At 47.0% G+C, this 17,557-nt stretch overlaps 1 protein-coding gene across 2 annotated transcripts in view; it reads left to right on the forward strand.

Moving 5' to 3' along the window:
- LOC121009582 (protein bicaudal D homolog 2-like) overlaps nucleotides 1–16,125 on the forward strand; it is a 66,942-nt gene extending 50,817 nt beyond the window's left edge. For both annotated transcript variants that reach the window (XM_040442801.1, XM_040442802.1), the window contains exons 7-10: nucleotides 12,096–12,247; nucleotides 12,938–13,162; nucleotides 14,286–15,719; nucleotides 15,757–16,125. In XM_040442801.1, the coding sequence (XP_040298735.1) occupies nucleotides 12,096–12,247; nucleotides 12,938–13,162; nucleotide 14,286 (378 nt within the window). In that variant the 3' untranslated portion in view covers nucleotides 14,287–15,719; nucleotides 15,757–16,125. The remainder of the gene's footprint in view (nucleotides 1–12,095; nucleotides 12,248–12,937; nucleotides 13,163–14,285; nucleotides 15,720–15,756) is intronic.
- Nucleotides 16,126–17,557: the final 1,432 nt, after the last annotated feature.

The following is a 17,557-nucleotide window of genomic DNA, read 5'->3' on the forward strand; positions in this document are numbered from 1 at the left end:
GCCTTGAGATTCTCTAGTAGCAGGCTCTGGTTGTTTCCTGTCAGACAGCTCCTTATCTCTGCACTCTGACCTCATTCATTATAGCTCAGTTCTTATCTTACTGATATGGCTTACATAAGTGTACCAGCTGTTGGTAGTTCAGAGATGAGGGATATGCATAGCTGGCAGATAACGGCTCAGAGGCAAAGAGTTAACCCTTTATGGGGGGGGACTGCTGAAAATTTTAATAAATGATTTTTAGCCCAAAATGAGTAAAATGGGATTATAAAAAAATGCCCCCAAAGGTGTTCACGGCTTCTAAAAGAAATGTCATCAGAAAGTGACCTGTTGCATAAATCAAGTTTTTTATTTTAATTTTTTTGGGTAGTTTTATTTCGTAAACTGCTTAGGATTATTTTTAGAATATAGTTTTCACACCGGCCTGTAGGCTTAATATATGTCCAAACTCCAGGTTCTTTAAGAGCAGCCCCAGGGGCCATAGACACAATAGACAGGAGCTGACCCTATTGACTTCTATGGGAGAGTTTTCTAGGCATGCTCTGTGCCGGAGGTCAGGAGGGAGCAGACAAGCTGTGATATCGCCTATTGTGAATGTCGGATCCTGTGTCGTCTATATAGAGGTGATAACGCAATTGCTACTGAACAGGGAGTCTCAACCTTATTTACCTAGTGGCCAGTGCGAAGACAGCACTATTTTATTAATACTAGTCATATATTATAGTAAAATATAGCGACATGGAAAATTCACAAAAACTAAATACGTTTAACATAAAAAATTATTTTAATTTTTTTCATGGCACATTCCCTTTAAGTAGACTTTTGTAGTATTAGGGTCCATTCACACGTCAGCAGAATGGGTCCGCATCCGTTCCGCAATTTGCAGACCCATTCATTCTCTATGGGACAGGACTAGATGCGGAGAGCATCCGCGGCTCTGGAAAAAAAATAAAACATGTCCTATTCTTGTCCGCAATTGCGGACAAGAATAGGCAGTTCTATGGGGGTGCCGGACGTGTGAATGGAGCCTTATTGTACATTCACACGTGGCATGTTTGTTCACAGTCCATTCCATACATCTGAATTAGGGTTGCTTCTGCTGCATGTAAATGGTTTTCTACAAGTCCTATTTAGATGGTAATTGCTCCCTGCATGGACTATTGGGTCACTTACTCATTCTCCCAGCTCCTGTGTACAGACTGTATACATATATACACCCTTGGGCTGCTTGTGGCTAGTTTCTGTATATTAAAGGGGTTTTCCGAGATTCTGATATTGATGACCTATCCTCATCGGCAGGGGTCCAATCGTCTGTTTGAAGAGGAGCACTGTGGCCTCCTCCTAGGCCGGTGACTTCACGTGGCCTAGACGCAGCTTATTCTCATTCAGTTGAATGGGAATGAGCTGCAATACAGAGTACAGCCACTATCCATTGGATGGTGCTGTACTTCGTATAGATCACCAGAGCACGTTGGCCTCCACAAACTGCAGATCGGCGGGGGGGTCCTGGGTGTCTAACACCCGCCAGTCTGCTATTGATGACCTATCCTGAGCATAGTATTCAAGCATAGGCAGCATGTCCATGCAAATTTCTTTATTTATAATTTAAAAAAAAATAATGTATAAATTAGCATGGACATGCTGCTGTCAACCTATGCTTGAATACTTACTGATCAACTGCGGTGGATCCGGGGTTGTGGGTGAGCTGATCCGTTCCTGCAGGGGTCGGTGAGGTACGGTGGGGCTGCTCTACACGTGAGTTCTTGCATCTGTCCTGAGCAGAGGTCGTCAGTATCTGACTCTCTGAAAACCCCCCCTCAAATACTGTCTGTAGGTTGTCCAGTCTGACACTGGGCTCGGAGATGGAACTGCAAGGTTCATCATTGGGGTCAGGTATCTGATCGGTGGTCAAATCACAAGAACAGGGGCCCTGTGTTTCCATCTAAATGGGCCAACTGGTTGGGCATGCACACTGCCGCTCCGTTCATTCTCTGATCAGATACTTGGCCCCCATCCTGGCACAACCCTTAGAATAGGACCTGTGCTCAGTACTTGCTGGGCATCAGACAGTTGTGAAGTTGTCTTTCTCCACACCGGATGTCAGATGGGAGAGTACAGTATGCCCGGTCAACCCCTTTGAAGGAATTGTCCAGAATTACAAATTATTATATTTTTTTTTTATTTTTTTTTGTTATCCCTCTGGTAATAGCGCCATTCTTGCCCATGAGCTGGGTCTGGTATTGCAGCTCAGGGCAATTTCTCTAATCCAGGACAATCCCTTTAACAATCAGGCCTTATTCCTCTTTACTTATACTGGACTTTTAAGACTAATCGCACTTTATTCAGAATTTTATGCCTTAAAATCTACATGGAAAGACTTTTGGAGATATCTTGCTTTACTGTTTTATGACCATTATTTTTATTTTTTGTAATTTTCTTTTCTCGAAAATTGCTGTAGGAAGCAGACCGCCTTATCTCCACTTCAGTGCTGCACGTGACCCGGCAGCTTGGCTGTGTACCAGTGGTCCGGGCGTGGAAACGGAGCGTCAGAATGTAGCTCTGGTTACTGGAAATAGACGAGATGTAAAGCAATGCATCTGCAGAGTTAAAGGGGCTTTCCAGGGCTCGGTGAGGGTCAGACTCCTGGCACCCATACAGACCAGCTGTTTTCACAAGAACTATGTAGATCGGTACAGTGGCCGTGCCTGGTTACTGCACCACCGCTCCCACTCGCTTAACCCCTGTAGTTCCAGTGCCTGGGCTTATGAAAACACTGATTGGCAGGGGCACCTCCTATGTGATAACACTATTTCTAAGACTCTCTATAGGTCATCAGTATCTGATCGGTGAGGGTCAGACACCCGGAACTGCCACCAATCAGCTGTTTTGAGAAGACAGCGGTGCTCCGGTGAGCGCCATGGCTTTCGCTCAGCTAGCACGGCGCTGTACACTGTATGCTGGCTGTGCTTGATATTGCAGCTCAGCACTATTCACATGGCTTAGGAGCAGCTCAAGCCCTATAGAAGTGAACGATCAACGTGATATCACATGGCCTAGGCTAACCTGCAAGAAGGTGGTGCCTGATCAGATACTGATGACCTATCCTGAGAATCCTCCACGTCGCCAGACCTGAGGGCAGAGGCATACTTAGCTGCTCGCTGATGCCAGGCCCCGACTCTATCATTCAACCACTGCAACTCTGGTCCAACTTGTCGTCATCCAGCTTGAAGGGTGCCCCTAGAGCCAATGTCTGGCCACAGCAGTGACCTGCCCCCCCCCCCAATGCATCACGTCAATGGGTCACATGGTATTATGAAACCTGATGAAGGGGAGTTTGTAATCCCCGAAACGCAGTTTCTATTAAACCAAGAATAACTCTTGCACTTAGGGTCTATTCACACGTCCGTTTTTTCTTTCCTGATCTGTTCCGTTTTTTCAGGAACAGATCTGGACCCATTCATTTTCAATGGGTCCTGGAAAAAAACGGACAGCTCAATGTCTGTTTTTTTTTTTTTCCAGGACCCATTGAAAATGAATGGGTCCAGATCTGGTCCAGATCTGTTCCTGAAAAAACGGAACAGATCAGGAAAGAAAAAACGGACGTGTGAATGGACCCTAAGATGGTCTTCTCCAGTGATTTTGCGCCGAGGCAGAAACCTGCTCTTTCTTTTACTGAATGGGTCACATGAGGCATGGTGGGCCAATCACTGGCTGCGGTGGCATACATGCCTCCCATCAAAGCGGATGTTGACAAATGAGGCAGCGCGGCGGCAGTGGCGGACTGAAGAAGCCGGATCCCTGAGCTGAGGAGCAGATTACTGTGCTTCCCTCCCCAGGTCCAGCAACGTGAGGAGGTCCGAATGAAAAGCCCCCAAAGGTGGACAACCACTTTAAAGTTTTTTAAAAAAAAGCAGCATATTGATGTAGTTGATATTTTAAGAAATGTCATCGATACTGTAATACACTGTGGATCTCCGACATGCAAATCCACGGTGGCATTGCATCTGTCCTGCAGAGTATTCTGGTTGTTTGACGTTATTCCCTATCCCCAAAAACAGAGGCCCCGTACCCTCTTCAATCCCCCTGAAATGAATGGAGTGGCCTGTTGGGAATTTGTGTGGCCCCTCCATTCATTTCTATGGGAGCTCTGGAGATGGCAGAGTTCAGTGCCCGGCTGTCTCCAGAATACTCGTAGAAATGAATGGAGCGGCCGGCTGCTCCATTCATTTCAGGAGGGGGGGGGGGGGTACAGGGCCCCCATTCTCATGATAGGTGGGGGCCCTACCGCTGTGGATGGGGGATAATGTCAAACAACTGGGATAGACCTTGTAAAATAATATTACCAGCCTCTTATATGGTATGTAAGTTCCTTATCGGCATACTTTATAGCAGGCAGCACTGCACCTGGGGACGAACGTGCCGCAGTCATGGTGGCATCTATCTTCACAGGCCGTCTCAGATTTACAGCCCTCAAGGCTTTCCTCAGATGGTGACCATACCAAACTGAGTTGGCTTCTAATCTGAAGAGTGTGGCTAGCTTCAGGCTACTTTCACACTACTTTTTTTAATGGATCCGGCAGGGTTCATAAAAAAAAACCGCTTCTGTTAATTATAATACAACCGTCTGCATCCGTTATTAGCGGATCCGGTTGTATTATCTGTAACCTACCCAAGACGGATCCATCATGAACTCTATTGAAAGTCAATGGGGGACAGATCCGTTTTCTATTGTGGCAGAGAAAACAGATCTGTCCCCATTGACTTGCATTGGGGGCCATGACGGATCAGTCTTCCTCCGCACCCAGGACGGAAAGCAAACTACAACATGTTGCAGTTTGCTCTCCAGTATGAGAACGCAACTAAACGGAACGGAATGCATTTTGGAGCGCTTTATTCTGTTCATTTTTCTTCCCATTGTCAATGAATGGGGACAAAACGGAAGAGTTTTTTTTCTGGTATTGAGCCCCTATGACGGATCTCAATACCGGAAAACTAAAACTCTAGTGTGATAGTAGCCCTAGTTGTAAAATACAAGCAGGTCTGGTGCTTCAGGGATCCTTTTAGAGCTCTTTTATTATATTAACTACAAAAACTGTTATATCGACAGCCGTGTCTCCTCCTGTGGGCATCACGTGGCTTCTGTCATACGGATATATAGCACCTGTATAATATGACTGACCCCAAAGAGGGTTATTAAAACTGAAGTCACCTTTGTGTCTCGCTACAGAATACAATAAGGCTCCTTTATGGCGGGTGTGTTGGGCGTTAACGAGGATTACTGCTCCTCTATATCGTGATGTCTCTAATATAATGGTGACTAAATGCATTCTACAAGTCAGGATTGTTGTTCATGGCATTCTGTAGAAAAGCTAATGGGAGGTGGCGCCACCCAGAGGTCGCAATAACGCCTGTACAAGCGTCATAGACACCTGTTCAGGCCATTTTACTTCCTGGAAAAAGTCTAAGGCATACCAAGATGCCTTAGACTTTTCCCTGCCATTCATCAGTGCTGTGAGCGCTGTGAACAGCAAGGGCAGCGCAGCGATGCTGCTGCTACCGGAAACAACCAATCACAAGGCTCCTTACAGTAAGGAGCTTTGTTATTGGTCAGCTTGATCGGGCTGCCGGAGCTTATGGCACACCGCTCTGAAGTGAGGAAGGAGGTGCGCGGTCGTCACTGGCGGGGTAAGTGGCCTTGCTGTGTAGTGTTTTTCCCAGATCTGAGCGCCTTGTTTTTCCTTGTCCAGCCTCACATGCTGTATGAGCCGGATCCCTATGAACACACATGTGAGCTATAGCGGTGCTCATCTGCGGTGTGCGCCTAGGGACCAGCCCTGCTAGTAGTAACTGTTCAGTAACCCATAAATGACGGCCGGCAGCATGGTGAGTGTTGTGTCACGTGTAAACGTTTCAGTGTCCCGCGCTCATCTGTAGTACAGCTCCTATAGTGCAGGCAGCGGGAGGAGCACAGCTGTTACCCATAGCAACCGGAGACGGCCTGTTCTGTAATTAGAGGAAGCGGCCACAGTGTGTTCATAAGTCAGAACGGCGCCAGCCGCGTCACCCCTCAGAACGGCGCCAGCCGCGTCACCCCTCAGAACGGCGCCAGCCGCGTCACCCCTCAGAACGGCGCCAGCCGCGTCACCCCTCAGAACGGCGCCAGCCGCGTCACCCCTCAGAACGGCGCCAGCCGCGTCACCCCTCAGAACGGCGCCAGCCGCGTCACCCCTCAGAACGGCGCCAGCCGCGTCACCCCTCAGAACGGCGCCAGCCGCGTCACCCCTCAGAACGGCGCCAGCCGCGTCACCCCTCAGAACGGCGCCAGCCGCGTCACCCCTCAGAACGGCGCCAGCCGCGTCACCCCTCAGAACGGCGCCAGCCGCGTCACCCCTCAGAACGGCGCCAGCCGCGTCACCCCTCGAACGGCGCCAGCCGCGTCACCCCTCGAACGGCGCCAGCCTCGTCACCCCTCGAACGGCGCCAGCCGCGCCACCCCTCGAACGGCGCCAGCCGCGCCACCCCTCAGAACGGCGCCAGCCGCGCCACCCCTCAGAACGGCGCCAGCCGCGCCACCCCTCAGAACGGCGCCAGCCGCGCCACCCCTCAGAACGGCGCCAGCCGCGCCACCCCTCAGAACGGCGCCAGCCGCGCCACCCCTCAGAACGGCGCCAGCCGCGCCACCCCTCAGAACGGCGCCAGCCGCGCCACCCCTCAGAACGGCGCCAGCCGCGCCACCCCTCAGAACGGCGCCAGCCGCGCCACCCCTCAGAACGGCGCCAGCCGCGCCACCCCTCAGAACGGCGCCAGCCGCGCCACCCCTCAGAACGGCGCCAGCCGCGCCACCCCTCAGAACGGCGCCAGCCGCGCCACCCCTCAGAACGGCGCCAGCCGCGCCACCCCTCAGAACGGCGCCAGCCGCGCCACCCCTCAGAACGGCGCCAGCCGCGCCACCCCTCAGAACGGCGCCAGCCGCGCCACCCCTCAGAACGGCGCCAGCCGCGCCACCCCTCAGAACGGCGCCAGCCGCGCCACCCCTCAGAACGGCGCCAGCCGCGCCAACCCTCAGAACGGCGCCAGCCGCGCCACCCCTCAGAAAGGCGCCAGCCGCGCCAACCCTCAGAAAGGCGCCAGCCGAGCAATGACCGCTCCACCACTGCTACCAGTAAAGTCAGGGTGTATCAAGTAACCATGGGGAAGCACATTACCGTGCCAAAAGTATTCACTTTTGAACTAAAGTTTTCCCAGTTATAGTCTGATTACTTCGAGCTATACTTTCTATGTTTTTTCTGCTTGATGCACAGCAAAAATGAGATCTCAACTAAGCAAAGTGATGTCACAGAACAGGGCACAAGTGATGTAATAATAATGGCAGGGTTATGTGCACAGTGATGTCACAGTGCAGGGATAGTACACCCAGTGATGTAATAATGCAGGGTAATGTACACAGTCATGTGGCAGTGGTCTTTATGTTTAGTATATGATGTCGGCTAAATTTTTAAATTGTCCAAATGTACTATTTATGCATGGAAGACAGTTCTAGATACTAGTAATGGTTTCCCTGCATAAATAGCAATCCCTTAATGTTATGTAGGCCTTCGTATTAACTACTTGAATTACTGTAACTTTCGTACTCCTCATCGGCTAAAAATACTCCTCAAAAATGGTAAGGAGTATTTTTACTCTTCCAGAAAAAAAAATGTAGCGCGGCCTCTGCCCCCACCCAGATTGCAGTTCTCTTTAAGGCAGTGCTCGACAAATCCCAGGTCGCCATGGCGACCAAGAATTTGGTCCTTGCGCTTGGGTATTTGCCAGCCCGTTTTCAAAGATGCGCTCTCGGCGCGCACCATGGTTTCCTGAGCCGGCACAGTGGAGCAGGAGGAGTCCCTCCCACCCCACTGTGCTCGGCTGCCGCTGACCACCAATGAGGACAGAGTAGGAGGAGGAGGGGAGGGACTGTGGCCTCTGCGCCACCAATGAATGCCTGAATACCAATGTGCCGGCCATATCCCGGCCCCTATGACTGCACACTGTGATCCGCGCGATTAACCCCTCAGTTGAGGGGTTAATCGCGCGGATCACAGCGTCCTGTCAGAGGTCGGGTGCCGGGAATGTTTGTCTGCATTGGTGGCAGTGGGCAGTTCCTATTGGAGTCCCAGCAGTGTAATGCTGGGGCTCCGATCGGTTACCATGGCAGCCAGGAGTCACGCTACTGAAGTCCTGGCTGCGATGGTATGTTAGTGAGCAGCATTATACTCGCGTGCGCCGTGGCTGCCGGGCGCTCCTTCTTCTGTCTGTGCGGCTCATTGCTAATGCTTATAGCATTAGCAATGCGCCGCACAGACCTATGAGAAGGAGATCACGGCGCACGTGAGTATAATGCTGCTCACTAACATACCATCGCAGCCAGGACTTCAGTAGCGTCCTGGCTGCCATAGTAACTGATCGGAGCCCCAGCATTACACTGCTGGGACTCCGATCGGAACTGCCTACTGCCACCAATGATGGGAGGGGAGGAGGGGGACCCTGTGGCCACTGCCACCAATGATTAATACTGGGGGGGGGGGGGGGTGGGCTTGTTACCAGAAGGAAGGGGGGGGGGGTGCTGATCAGAGTGGGGGGGGCGCTGATCAGAGGCTGGGGAGCACATGAGGCTGGGGGGGCGGATCAGAGGCTGGGGGGCACATGAGAGGCTGGCTGCCATGGTCAGCTCCCTGCTGTTGTGTGCACAAAGCACAGGGCAGCAGGGAGAGTGTAAAGTCCTATTCACCCAATAGAGCTATATTAGGGTGAATATGACAAGGGTTCTAGCCCTTAACCACTTAAGGACCACAGGTTTATACCCCCCTAGTGACCGGGCCCTTTTTTACAAATCTGCACTCCACAACTTTAACGGTTTATTGCTCGGTCATGCAACTTACCACCCAAATGAATACCTCCTTTTCTTCTCACTAATAGAGTTTTCATTTGCTGGTATTTCATTGCTGCTGACATTTTTACTTTTTTTATTAATCGAAATTTTTGCAAAAAAATTGCATTTTTCACTTTCAGTTGTAAAATTTTTCAAACGAAACTACATTTCTATATATATTTTTCTCAAAATTTATTCTACATGTCTTTGATTAAAAAAAAAATGGTTTGGGTAAAAGTTATAGCGTTTACAAACTATGGTACAAAAATGTGATTTTCCGCTTTTTGAAGCAGCTCTGACTTTCTGAGCACCTGTCATATTTCCTGAGGTTCTACAATGCCCAGACAGTACAAACACCCCACAAATGACCCCATTTCGGAAAGTAGACACGCTAAGGTATTCGCTGATGGGCATAGTGAGTTCATAGAACTTTTTATTTTTTGTCACAAGTTAGCGGAAAATGATGGGGTTTTTTTGGTTTTTTTTTTACTTACAAAGTCTCATATTCCACTAACTTGTGACAAAAAATAAAAACTTCCATGAACTCACTATGCCATTCACGAAATACCTTGGGGTGTCTTCTTTCCAAAATGGGGTCACTTGTGGCGTAGTTATACTGCCCTGGCATTTTAGCGGCCCTAATGTGTGAGAAGTAGTTTGAAATCAAAATGTGTAAAAAATGCCCTGTGAAATCCTAAAGGTGCTCGTTGAAATGTGGGCCCCTTTGCCCACCTAGGCTGCAATAAAGTGTCACACATCTGGTATCGCCGTACTCAGGAGAAGTTGGGCAATGTGTTTTGGGGTGTCTTTTTACATATACCCATGCAGGGTGAGAGAAATATCTCTCTAAAAGTCAACTTTTCCCATTTTTTCTTTATACAAAGTTGTCATTTTAGAGAGATTTCTCTCAACCAGCATGGGCATGCAATTGCGGACAAGAAAAGGCATTTTCTATATAGTTCTGGCAATGTGCGGATCCGCAAAATGCGGAAAGCACATTGCCGGTGTCCGTGTTTTGCGGATCCGCGGTGTCAGTGTTTTGTGGATCCGCAAAACACATACGGACGTCTGAATGGAGCCTTACAGGGGGTGATCAATGACAGGGGATGATCACCCCATATAGACTCCCTGATCACCCCCCTGTCATGCTCCATTCAGACGCCCGTATGTGTTTTGTGGATCTGTGGATCCGCAAAACACATACGGACGTTTGACTGGAGCCTTACAGGGGGGGTGATCAGGGAGTCTATATGGGGTGATCAGGGGTTAATAAGTGACGGGGCCCACAAGAGGACCAGGTAGCAGGTATATTAGACGCTGTTATCAAAACAGCGTCTAATATACCTGTTAGGGGTTAAAAAAATCGCATCTACAGCCTGCCAGCGAACGATCGCCACTGGCAGGCTGTAAATCAGCTCGTTTACCTCCGGTTCCTGTGAACGCGCGCGTTCACAGGAAATCTCGGCTCACGCGAGATGACGCCTATTGGCGTTAGTGTGACCTGGCAGCGCTGCAGCAATCACGCCTTTCGGCGTCAGCGAGACGGGAGGTGGTTAAGGAGGCTAATAGTTATTAAATAAAAAGTAAAAAAAAAAAAAAGTTTAAACCCCCCCCCCCCTCTCCCAAATATAGAAAACAATATATATCGCACATGCTTAAAATTATATTGCAATATAGATTTTATGTCTCTGCTCTGCCTGGCTCCTAACTTTTTTAGCTGACTCCTAGATTCCAAGGAAATCTGTCGAGCCCTGCTTTAAGGGGTTATCCTATGATTAAAGTAAAAAATTAAAATCAGACATCATATAGTACATGATTATCTCTAACAAAGCTAGAACCAGCCCTGTACCTCACATGGATCCAGAGATCTCCCCATTCATTGCTCTGCTAGATTTATATCAAGCTGACAGCTGTGGGGGGGTGGCATGTTCTTCCGGCGGGGGCGTGTCCTTCCTGCGGGGGTCGGATGTGTCCTTTCTGTGGCAGCTCGAGCCAGTTGAAGGATGAACTGAGCATGTGGATCCATCTTGGTGAGCCGGACACAGAAATTAGAAAATGAGCAAACAGCATATGGCGCTAAACAGATTTCAGTCAATAGCTCAGTGGCTATACTAAGCTTTTAATTGCATTCAGTTAAGAGTATTCAGATCCAGGTGCTGGTTTGAAAAAATGTAGAATATTTTGTGGGATAACCCCTTTAAGCCCCTTTGGTAAATGAAGGAAGTGAAGTACGTACGTTGGTACACTTACCTTCTCTACTTTTTCTTTTGCACCAGTTTTTATAAGTCCATAAATTTGAGTGGGGAATAACCAGGGTAACACCCGTCAGAGGAGCCTAAGTGCCATTAGATCCATTCAGTTCCTCACACCCACTATGAGCTGTACGGTGTGTGGGGTGGGAGTCGTACCTCCATGTGATGTCCAATTACAGGCCTTACCAGACTGAAATATTGCCAGATACGTGGACCCCCCTTTCATTTAGACTGGCAATAGATCCCAAATTAATGTAGACTGAACCCTCTGATTTTGGTGGGATTGGGCGACCATTTAAATACCGTATATTTTGCTTTATAAGACTCACCCTGGTTTTAGAGGAGGAAAATAAGAACCCCCCCCCCAAAAAAAACTACACTTTCATTATTCATCAGACTTCAGATCAGACCCCCATATTAGATCAGACTTCCCCCACCCCCATGTGAGACCTCAGATCAAATGTACGCAGGGAGAGGTGAGTATTGGCAGCGCCTCACTCCCACAACTACCCTGAATACCACAGTTCAATATAGTATATCTTCCATGTACTTTATCATTTAGCTATAATAGCCTGCCTGCATTCAGTGCGCTGCCTGTGATGTTCATAGTGCGCCCTGCGCTGATGAATGGCAGGAAAAGTCTAAGGCATATTGGTACACCATAGACTTTTTTCAGGGTTCGGGTGCCCACAGAGAGGGCTCTGAATGCCACCTCTGGCACCCGTGCCATAGGTTCGCCATCACTGCCCTATAATAATTCTGAAGCATCTACTCTGACTCTGTGTTGTGCCATTCCTCTCTTATTCCTGCTAGAAGTCTATGAATGAATCTACAGCAGTCTGCAATTAAGGTACATTCTAGACGGGACAGGCCATAGCTGTTCTTCACATGATTTATTCTATCTCTGTGTATCTAATGTGGACTTGGCTTCTGTTTAGACAGCGGAGGTGGCCATGTCAAACTTGAAGAGCAAGTATGAGAATGAGAAGGCACTGGTATCGGAGATGATGCTGAAGCTGAGACAGGAGTTGAAGGCCCTGAAGGAGGACGCTGCTACTTTTTCATCGATGCGCTCAGTGTTTGCAAGCAGGTAGAGCGGGAATGTTTTCTTGTCATTGCCACATTTACCATAGTTGTAGACCGTTAGGTGTTTACCCCATTCTCTTCAATGGCGCTGAGCTACGCCTAGGCTACGTGACTGATGAATGTGACTTTACTTGGCCTAGGCCAGGGATGGGCAAACTGTGCACTCCAGCTGTTGTAAAACTACCAATCCCATCATGCCCTGCTGTAGGCTGATAGCTGTAGGCAGACTGGGCATACTGAGAGTTGTAGTTTTACAACAGCTGGAGTGCCACAGTTTGCCCATCCCTGGCCTAGGGGAAGCTGAGAGAAGGCTTCAGCGCTACTGCAAGCACCGGTGCCTTCTCAAACAGCTGACCGGTGGGGGTCCCAGGTGTCGGACCCCCACCGATCAGATACTAATGACCTATCCTGAGTAAAGGTCATCAGTATATAAGTCTCAAAAACCCTTTTAAAGACTCTCTATAGTGAATGAAAATGGCGAACATCATCTTTGCATTAGCAGCTCTCTAATAAATACTTCTAGGTTCACCACAAAGCCAAAGTTTTTTATGTAAGTGTTTTCTTCTACTCATGTTTTTTCCTGGAGTGTCTACAATAATGTACCCCTCTACAATAGATGCATGGCGCAAAAATGCCTCCCCTGCAGCTTAATAGGGGCTACCTACAGTCTCACTAAAACTGACTCTCTTTTTAGATGTGACCAGTATGTTAACCAGTTAGAGGACATGCAGCGCCAGCTCGTGGTAGCCGAGGATGAAAAGAAGACATTGAATGCCTTACTGCGGATGGCTATCCAACAGAAATTGGCCCTTACTCAGCGCCTGGAGGGACAAGAAGCAGCTCAAGATACCTCAAAGTCAAGTCGGTCAAAATCTGCGACAAAGTCGAAAACTCGATCATCAAAATCTAAAGTGAACTGGTGCGTAATGAGTGAATAAATTAAATGCTAAGCGAGAGTTAATTGTACACAGAAATTGTGATGAATGTGCTTCTCTTTTGCCGTGGATCACTTTTTTTATTCTCAAGATATTGGGGTTGATTCATCACTTCTGACTCGGCCTAGAGAAACACTTGCTCCTTTTGCTCAGTGTTGATGTGTTGACTGCTGCAGGTCCAGCAAGTGAAACCATCTGCGACAGCTCAGTTGTGCTGCAGGCTAAATGTAGTAGTGCAGCACATATTTAACCACCTCCCGACCGCCCATAGACTAAAAACGTCCTTGGTGGTCGGGACTCATCTCTGAATGGACGTTCTGGCACGCTCCATTCAGAGATTGCAGCTGCACACGAATCATGCGGCTGCTGAGCTGGTGGCCAGCTGTCAGTGCCAGCAGGGCACCTCAGAGAGAAGGCAGGGACCGTTCCTGGGTGTCCCTGCCTTCTAGAACGCTGTATACACATCACTGAATGAGCGCTGTCTATACAGCTAAGAAAGCGCTATGCCGCTTCCTGTTTTGGCCCGACGGTCATGTGAACACCAGGGCTGAGAGAGTGCAGGAGCTGTCGGGTCTTCCTGAGACCGTGATAACCCCTGCAGTGAGGCTGTACAGCATAGTATACTGCTGTAAAATACAACAGATTTTTAATTAAAAAAAGGTATTCTACTAGCAAAACATGAAGAAAAAAAAACCTATATACATTTGGTATCGCCATAATCGTATCAACCTGCAGAATAAAGTGATCATATACCACATGGTGAACATAATAAAAATAAAAAAAGAGGTAGGGGAAAGAGGTACAGGAATAAAACCTTGTGGCATGTGGAAGAATCCCCCTCGACATAGAGGCGGTCCTCTTGTCACAGTCCTGGGGATAAGTAGATCATGGTTGCCCTTATTCATTGAGAGCAAGAGCCATCATTCTGGATAATAGAGCGAGGCGTCCTTGGCAATGACTTCAATATGCACTTATGTCCCCCATCGGCCCTGCCTGTCCTCCATCATGGAAATGTGACTGCTTTATTTCCCTCTATATGTATAATCTCCTTACAGTATGTTTTGTTCCAGCTGCTGCAGTCTGATTGTCTTGTTTTTTTCCCCACAGACCGTAAATTTGCTTCCACCATCCTGGACTTTCCACATTTCTCTGCACGGGGCCAGGAGCCACAGCCACATTCCCACATAAAGGACTTTTGAAGACGTCATGCCCAACAGTAACAAGCTGCCCCAGCGTCCTGCTTGAAGCACATAATTCCTATACCTCTTACTAACTTCTAGATTTTTGATCTGCTAGCAGGAAATTCTCTTTTTGGGAGACAAAGTTGTAATTTTTTAACTTGAAATATTTTATCAGTTTAAAAAAAAAAAGTATGTATATAAAGTTTTTATTTTGAAAAGTGCCTTAAAATGCTTAAAAGTCTACTAACTTATTTTAGTCTTAAAAAAAAAAAATCGCATACGGTTTCCATGTAATTTTGCAATTTTTTTTTTTTTTTTTTTTTGGCGAGAAAATATATATATAATTTTTTTTTTTTTTTTTAAAGACCGTATTGCTGAAAAACTCTTTTGGAAACCTGACATTCAGAAATGTAATAACGGTTGATAGTATTGGCTAATTGTAAATCACCGCTGTTTGGAGCCCCTTTTAATGTATTTGACAACTGCAGTATTTTTTCCCTATTTCTGTACTGTGAAAGGGTTGTCTGGCCAGACAAAATTAAAATTGAAATTGAGTGCAACTACTAATCTGCTTTCAGTAGCACAGTTGTCCTGAAGTCCTACTACAAACTCCAGTCCTGCTGCTTCCGAGTCTTCCAACACATATAGGAATCTTCTCCTCCTTCTCTGTGTAGTGCCTTGTATGAAAGGTACTGGCTGTGTGACCCGATGCGATAGCTAAGCCAGCTCTCATCTGCAACAGCCATAATAGAGATGGGTCTGGCTTAGCTATTGCATGGAGTTACAGAACCAGCCCCTGTAAAGCATGACTCTAGCGTCATGTTCAGACAAAGGACCACCTTCTCGGTCAAGTGCAGCAGAAGCGTACGCCATCACCAGACTTCAACATGTATTCTGGTTTTAATGATTACATTTAGGGATGAGCAAACTTCATATTTTGAAGTTTGGTTTGGGGAATATGCTGCATTGCGTTACGGATTCCATTACCACGGAATGCCTACGTTATGGTCCGTGGTAACAGAATCCATAACGCAATTCACTATATACCCGAACTTCAAAATATGAAGTTCGCTCATCCCTAATTACATTTATTTATCTAAAGAATAGGATGTTGAACAATTTTCTAATATAAATCTATGTAAAATTTTGCTCGCATACCTTTATTATATCCATACAGCTGCCTCTCCCTAAAGAGGTCTGGCCCATTTTAGTCCTTTTTAAAATGCGTCTCTAGGAGAGCTGGATAGGACTAAACATGGCGTCATGTGACCCTTACAAGTATCATATGACCTTTCTTTCAGTTAACTGCCCATGTATCTAACAAGTGAATAGTAGCGTATTAAGGAGCAGAACATGTAGAGTGTATGTATGTTATTGACAACATCACCTAAAGACAGGCCACCATTTTACAAATCACCTAGAGCCAGGCGGCCATGTAAATACACAGTAATTTGGTTACTACAGTAACTACAATAAAAATCTGCATTCCACCACTAGTCCTATTTACTCATCAAATGAACATGTCCCGTGTGCTGACCCAGCACAGGTACGTCATGTAACGCTGCTGCTTACTGAATGTCAGGGATTATATGATGTGAAGTGTCACATGACTGGTGGAATGTTCCACTTAGGCCACAGATACATTACCCAGGACTACATTGTATTGTGCATATAGGGGTCATCTGTCTGATAGAAGTAAGGTATGTACAGTTGTGTTCAGAATTATAGCAGGGTGTTTAAAAAAGTGAATAAAGCTCAAAATCCTTCTAATAGCTTTTCTTTCCATACACACAAATGCATTGGGAACACTACACGTTCTATTCCAAATCAAAACATGAATAAAAATATATCAAATTTGTGGTGTTCCTCTAAAAAGAAAATTTGAAGAAAAGGGAATATTAGACATTCACTATATAAACTGAAAAATGTTTGAAGATGTAGCTTTCCTTTGAATCACTTTACTAATATTTAGTTGTATAACCGCTGTTTCTGAGAACTGCTGTAGATCTGTGTTGCATGGAGTCACCACCTTCTGGCCCCTGTGAACAGGTACTCCAGCCCAGGATGATTGGACTACATTCCACAGTTCTTCTATTTCTTGGTTTTGCCTCAAACTGCATTTTTGATGTCACCCCACAAGTTTTCTATTGGATTAAGATCCGGGGATCGGGCTGGCTGCTCCATAACGTCAATCTTGTTGGTCTGGAACCAAGATGTTGCACGTTTACTGGTGTGTTTGGGGTCGTTGTCTTGTTGGAACACCCATTTCAAGGGCATTTCCTCTTCAGCATAAAGCAGCATGACCTCCAAGTATTCTGATGTATTCATACTGATCCATGATCCCTGGTAGGCGATAAATAGGCCCAACACCGTAGTCTGAGAAACATCCCCATATCATGACGCTATCTTACTTTCATCAGTCCACAAAATGTCTCTTTAGGCCGGTCAATGTGCTCTTTGGCAAATTGTAACCTCTTCAGCACATGTCTTTTTTCCAACAGTGGGACTTTGCGGGGGCTTCTTGCAGATAGCTTGGCTTCACATAGGAGTCTTCTAATTGTAACAGGACTCACAGGTAACTTTAGACCTACTTTGATCTTCCTGGAGCTGATTGTTGGCTGAGTCCTTGCCATTTGGGCTATTCTTCTATCCATTCGAATGGTAGTTTTTCGCTTTCTTCCACGTCTTTCAGGTTTTGGTTGCCATTTTAAAGCATTTGTGATCATTTTCTGCTCTTCTTTGTTTTCCCCTCTCCAATCAACTTATTAATCTAGGTACGCTGTTCTTCTGAACAATGTCTGGAACAACCCATACTCCTGAGAATTTCAGAGAGAAATGCACTGTAACCAGCATGTACAACATTTGCTGCCTTCCTTCAATAAGGGCAATAATTGCCACCTGATTTTCAAAGACTGAATGACCCCACTCATTGAACTCCACACTGCTATTATTTTGAACATGCCCCTTTCAATAAGTGATTGAATTAGAGAATCAGCAGCATGCATGTCATGACTGGTGGGTCTGTTGGATTTCTATTAGGCCTCTTTCACACTTGCGTTGTCCGGATCCGTCGTGTACTCTATTTTCCGGAGGTGCCCGCCGGATCCGTAACACCGCAAGTGAACTGAAAGCATTTGAAGACGGATCCGTCTTCAAAATGCGTTCAGTGTTACTATGGCACCCAGGACGCTATTAAGG

This window comes from Bufo bufo, chromosome 8 (genome assembly GCF_905171765.1).
Source record: "Bufo bufo chromosome 8, aBufBuf1.1, whole genome shotgun sequence".
Lineage (NCBI taxonomy): Eukaryota > Metazoa > Chordata > Amphibia > Anura > Bufonidae > Bufo > Bufo bufo.